Source organism: Brassica napus, chromosome C3 (assembly GCF_020379485.1).
Source record: "Brassica napus cultivar Da-Ae chromosome C3, Da-Ae, whole genome shotgun sequence".
In the NCBI taxonomy this organism is placed as follows: Eukaryota; Viridiplantae; Streptophyta; class Magnoliopsida; order Brassicales; family Brassicaceae; genus Brassica; species Brassica napus.
Window position 1 is genome coordinate 65,422,393 of NC_063446.1, and position 6,440 is coordinate 65,428,832.

The window sequence follows — 6,440 nt, forward strand, 5'->3', positions numbered from 1 at the left end:
ATTGTACCTAACATGAAAATATATTAATAAGTAATAAAAATAATAATAAAGTAAAATGTATTAAACAAATCACTATATATTAATAATGCCGAATAAAAAATATAAACAATAATATTATAGAGCTACACAATACATAATACTAAAATAGAAATTATATATTTAAAACATTTGTAATAATAGTAAATATATTTATAAAATGAAAAAATATTCGCACGGACGTGCAGATCGGGTTAAAATCTAGTTTTTCTTTTTAAAATATTCTCAGTTCCAACAACCAAACTCTTATCTCTATGGACATGTGGCAAGAAAGAAGACAATTCAGCATTACGTAAAGAGCTCTTCCGAGTAGAAGCTAGGAACTGTTCAGAGAATCAACAAATGATCAAGCTAAACATACGAACCGGCAGATTAGTATTACATTGACTTAAGTAGGCTTGTCAATGCCTTCCTTGTTAAATGTTCAAATACTTTTAATAAAAGTTTCTTAGATGGACTCTTCGTTATCCTCATTTGGCTTTTCTCTCGGGCACAATTATCGAGTTTTCAAATTTGAACATGTTCTCCGAAGCCGGTGGTGCAGGCGCACGCCGGCGTCGCCTCTGCCAGTCTTTCTTAGCCACGACTCCATCTTTAATTCACTTCTGTTGTGTATCTCTTATGGTTTCTTTCAACTTTGCTGCTCTGGATCTACTGTCAACACTACCGGTAGAGATCTCCGTGGTCTCGTACTGTTGGTCGGAGTTCACCAGAGTGGACCTCTTCTCCGGGGACTCTTGGATAATTGTTTCAGACGATACCTCTCTCCATCTTTTCATCCTCCATGTCTGCTCTCATCCGCTCTTCAGATCTATAAACCTATTTAACTCAACTTCAGCGATGAAGCGCCTGGCCGAAGACCCACACCATAAACGACCGCAGCCACATCTTCTCTTAACATCTTGAGTTAATCCGGCGACCGATGTAGATGGGATTCCATTCCCGCGACCAGATCTATTTCTTCAAAGCTTGATAAGGTTGTGTTGTCTGCTTAATACTCTCACCTTCTCCACCCGGTTAAGTTATATTCTCTCCAGTCTTGCTTGGAAGTCCGACAAAACCTGTTATGGTGAAGAACAGTCTCCTCCTCCGACTTATCTCGATGGCCATCTAGCTTGTTCCGGTGAGCTCTGCAAATACCAACCAACCACTGCTCTTTGTCTTTCAGCCGGGGATTTCCTCGCCGCTTCCGACTCGTACTCCAGATCCACAACGTCCCTTGCCAATGAGCCAGCGGCTATTGGACCAAGATTCAAATCTTCATGGGCCTGGCCCAGTACTTTGGCTGAAGCTGCCAGCCCAGTTATCAATCTTCTAAAATCCAGAAACCTGCAACACATTGTGAGCCAATCAATTTTGGTTTTGGTTTCTCTGGTTAATTTAAAGAGCTTCGATGGATTCATTGAAGTCTTTTTTCTGAGCTTATTGCAATATCACTCACTTAGGAAGCAATTTTTGGTGGATTCACCGGATCTGTTATCGTTTTCATCATCCTCCTTGGTCGAGGACAGAATCTTACAATCATGCCTCCATTCTATGAACGGAGATGTTCTTTCGGATCCTTTTCCGAGTTATTGTTTCAGCTTACTCACCAGTCTGTTTCTTTGCGTAGCGGTCTGTACGGGGCCAGAAGGTGCAATCAAGATTACTTCGATTTTTCTTGTTGGTGAGGGTTGTCTCTCAATGTCACTTGACACTAAATCTCAGCTATCCGACTTTGCCGGAAATGCTTTATCGACGCATTCAAGCCATGTCTCGAATTCGCTGTCAACTTCATATGACGACTTATTATGTTTAATTGCTTTTGCTGTTGTAGTTTATGGTTTGTTTTTAAGAGGATGTTTAATTCCCTCTTGTCATTGTAGTCTTCAAGTTTGAGTTAAATGAAAGTTGTGTTTCAAAAAAAAAAGTTTATTAGATGATTAGATCTCTTTGACTCTTTCTGAGATTAACTTCCTAATATTATCAATCGACACCAATGTACAACTATAGAATGTTATCCCGATCCTGATTGTGCAAGTGTGTACAACAAATAGCTCCAAAGAAGAGCATAACTACAAAAGGAGGTTTCGGGATTGTCAAGTCTGTAATCTCCTGACTAGTGCCAATTGTTTTGCTCATCCTTTCACCAAATTACTCCAAGGGCATATCATCTGACTAGGAGATTGGTAATGTGCAGTGTAATAGTTCTGTCTCCCACAGGCTAAATTTCAAACTGTGTGTACTCACAGGCTGCATCCATGCGTTAATAGTTTTGTCGTTGGTGTGTTATGGTCGGGATGTTTGATACTCTCTAGTTTTTAAGTATAATCTCAGTGAATGCATTAAGTCGTCAAAACACAAAAACTACACGTTCTACGAGTATCCAAATTTTCAAAAAAATATCAAGTTGCATGCATGAGTTGTAACTTGTGTTGTTGTACTAATCATTTATATATAAAAAAAAAACTTATGTTGTATCGAGATTATTGCACTTGTTGGTTTATCTTGGACGTAATCTATTTTCCATGTTAGATAAAAATCTAAAGAACTAGATTTATGGTTTGGCTCAAGATCCTACTTATAAGTTATAACCAGAAAAAATGCATTGGAATATTCCAGCATAATTAACAGACTTATCATATTCATATTCATATACATATGGGGAAAAAATCAGACAAGCAACTTATGTCTGAATTTTTGGGAAACGCACAAAAACATAAAAGGAATATGGGTAATACGGCTAAGATTTAAGGACCATGCTTCTCCAAATGGTAAGAGGACTCATACACAGTTGTTTTTGATATGATCAGTCTCCAAAGATACTCTGCTTCCACTGGTGCTGGCGTTATGATTCATGTTCATGAGCTTAACTTGTGCTGTACAAATCATTTATCAAGGAAAAAACTTATGATGTATCGAGATTATTGCATTTGTGGGGTTTATCTTGGACGTAATTTGTTGTACATGTTAGTTAAAAATATAAAGAACTAGTATATAATTTGGCTCAAGATCCTACTTATAACCAGAAAAGTGCATGGCAGTAGGCAAAATAATTAACGGACTGATCCATAGAGATATTCATATAATTATAGATAGGGGAAAAAATCAGACAAATGTCTGAATTTTGGGAAACAACGATGGAAGCTTTTATCACTTAAAAATAAAAACAGGAAAGGAAAATGGATAATAAGGCTAAGATTCAAGGACCATGCTTCTCCAAATGGTAAGAGGACTCATACACACAGTTGTTTTTGATGTTGCCGTTGTACTTGTTCATGTGATCAATGTCCCAAGATTCTCTGCTTCCACTGGTGCTGGCATTATGATTCATGTTCATAGTATTGTTTAAGCTCTGGTTCCACTTGTTTTGATCCTCTTGATTAATGTAATTGTTATGATCAGAGTTCACAACATTATAACTACCGATTGATTGGTTATTCAAATGATTACCAATCAAATCATTGGATTCAACGTTGTAGTAATCTTGTTGAAACAATCCATCATGGAAATAAGAGCGATCCATTGGTGTAAAACTTTGAAATGGAAGCACCACATCGCCATGATTTCCAGGAAAAGAACCGACATTCTCAACATCAAAACCAGAAGAAAAACCACCAAAAGATCGAACAAACTGGTTGGTTGCTTGAGCATGTAAGAAAGGTTGGTGACGACGACTTATAACTTGTTGGATCTCAGCAGAAACTGCCTGAGAAACAAAAGGTTGATCTATCGTTGTACTCTTCTTTTTACGGCCACTTCCACCAATCGGTATATTCCTTAGCGCTCCACCATGAGTCCACTTTCGGCGACATTCCTTGCACTTGTAGCGTGGTTGAGACACACTATGGTTGTTGTAGTAACAGAACTTGGTGTTGGTTGAGTTGCACCTTGGACACACTCGCAGTGGAGGCTTCTCTTGGTTCACTTCATTGCCTTCTTCAGCAAAAGCACTAGAGTAATCCATTTTTCTCAAGAGCTACTAATTAGTTTTCTTGTTGTTGGTATGATTATTTTGGTGTTGTGAGGGTGTCTTCTTATATAGGCTCTTGAGAACTGGAAACTGAAGAAAAGGAAAGATAAGTTTGGGTTTAAGAAAGTGAGATTATGGGCAACGTGTTAAAAATGATGTATTAGTAAAATCTGAAGATCTATCCTCACACCAAAACATTAGGCTAAGCTTAGTAAAAAACCAAGGCTCTTTTACTCTTAAGTTTTAATTACTGGATGTATATGAAAAATGGAGATTTAAGAAGAAAATGATTAAATGAGTCAAGTAATAGAGACAAACAAATCTAGATAGAGATATTGAGAGTGTGATGCTAATTTAAGAAAAAAAAATCATAAATTATTGGTGTTCATTATGAAACATAGTATCAGAGGAGGACGCGTGTAAATAAAATAATTATATATATATATACATATATTTAAAGAAAATGTATAGCCCATATTGTTTCAAATGGTGAGCATTAGTAAATAACAATATATTTTTTTAATTTTTTTAACACAACATATTTCATTCATGAACCTTAGCCGATTACAAAGATAAAAGCAACATTCAACAATAGATTTGCGATCCTACTAAATACATTTAATACAAGACAATAGAAAGATAACGACACAAGCTTTGACAAGCCTGATAACAAGTTGAAAAATATATTTATTTAATTTGTTAAGTAACTCTAAGATATGTTTATTTAATTTTCAAATGTGTTAAGTAACTTCAAGAATATCAAGTAACATGGTTTATTGTGTCTTCTCAGATCATAAGATATACTTTTTACTTATGTATCTAATGAAAGTGTTATAGCTTTGAACTTATGTAATGTTTTATGTTTTGTGAATTTGACAAAGTTTTCTTGAGAATTCTTCTCCCTTAGTTGTAATAAATTTGATTAATTTTTTGTGTTACTGTGTTTTGCTATTGAAGTTGTATCAATAACTTCAATTATGTCAAGTAATTTTGGCAAGATAATGTCGTGGAAAATGAACATATTTACCAATTTTTTTCATTAATATCTCCTCAAATTTACAAAAAAAGTCACAACTAAAGGAGTACATATGCAAATCACAAAACATACCACAAACAAAACTATTATAGATCATTTCTCTACAAAGACAAGCTTAGACTCCACTTGATATGGAAGAAGACCCCGTCAGAAGACTTCCTGGAAGTCATCTGGAAGACTTCCTGGAAGTCGTCTGGAAGACTTCTTTAAAGTCGTCTGGAAAACTTCCTGGAAGTCTTCTAGCGCATTATATTTTAGAAGACTTTCGGGAAGACTTCTCATAACTCTTCCAAAGTCTGATCCAAATTTGAAAAACATGTATATCAAACCCAAATCTGTAAAACCTGCATATCTTATAAAAAAACGTTCAAATAGCTTAAAAACCGAGAAAATGAGTGGAAAATTAGATAGACATACTTTTATAGAACACACAAAATACATATCCAAGTGGAAGATGAAAACCATCTGATTAAAACCTGCAACAAAAAGATAGATTAGTGAGAAAGACATGAGACAAAAATGAAAAATTCATATAAAGTTTAGTGTTTTCAAGTCAAAAAGATTAGAGTGAGTTTGAAGAGTTTTAGTTTGGGAAAAAAATATGAATTTTATGCAACATGAGGTTACCAAATGAAAAAAAATCAACATAGAAACTTACCAAAACGCTCAGATCTATTATGAAAGGGAGACATGAGAGAAGACTCCGTCAGAAGACGTCCTGGAAGTCTTCTGGAAGTCTTCTAGCCCAGAAGTCTTCCAGATCTGAAAAACCTGCATATCCTAATCCAGATCTGAAAAACCTGCATCTCCAAAAACGTTCAAATGGCTTAAAAACAGAGAAAATGAGTGGAATAATAGATAGATCTACCTTTATAGAACACACAAAAATGCATATCTAAAATTATTAAATCTACCTTTAAATGAGTGGAAGATGAGAACCATGTGATGAAAAACCTGCAAAACAAGATAAACTAGTGAGAAAGACATGAGACAAAAACAATAAATTGATATAAAGTTTGGTGTTTATAAGTTCAAAGAGATTAGAGAGAGGTTGGAGAGTTTTAGAATGAAAAACATATCATTTTTGTTGCAGCCATTTGAGAGGAGGAGAGAGAGAATGTGTAAATGTTTTTTTTTTATATATGGAGAGAAAAATTCCAATAAGGTTAAATATTTTCGATCAGAAGACTTACTAGACGACTTACTTGTAAGTCCCCAGAAGACTTCAATATTTTTAGCGGGAAACTAAAATATTTTTAGTGAGAAACTAAAATATTTTTAGCGGGAGTTAGAAGACTTCCCAGACGACTTACATGTTAGTCGTCTAGACCCTAAACATAACTCCTAAACTAAATTAACTAACTAAACACTTTATAAAATCAAATTAAACTTAAAAAGTGTTTACTATACACAGAA

General features: G+C 35.1%; 1 protein-coding gene across 1 annotated transcript; it reads right to left on the bottom strand.

Annotated features, from left to right (window-relative positions):
* Positions 1–3,068: 3,068 nt before the first annotated feature.
* On the bottom strand, positions 3,069–4,650 carry LOC106427523 (dof zinc finger protein DOF4.3-like). Its single transcript, XM_013868251.3, has one exon. The coding sequence runs from the start codon at positions 3,980–3,982 to the stop codon at positions 3,218–3,220; it is 765 nt and encodes a 254-aa protein (XP_013723705.2). The 5' UTR covers positions 3,983–4,650; the 3' UTR covers positions 3,069–3,217.
* Positions 4,651–6,440: the final 1,790 nt, after the last annotated feature.

What these genes read in the sequence shown, in the direction of transcription:
- LOC106427523 (XM_013868251.3), bottom strand. Translation starts at nt 3,982, where the DNA reads ATGGATTACTCTAGTGCTTTTGCTGAAGAAGGCAATGAAGTGAACCAA.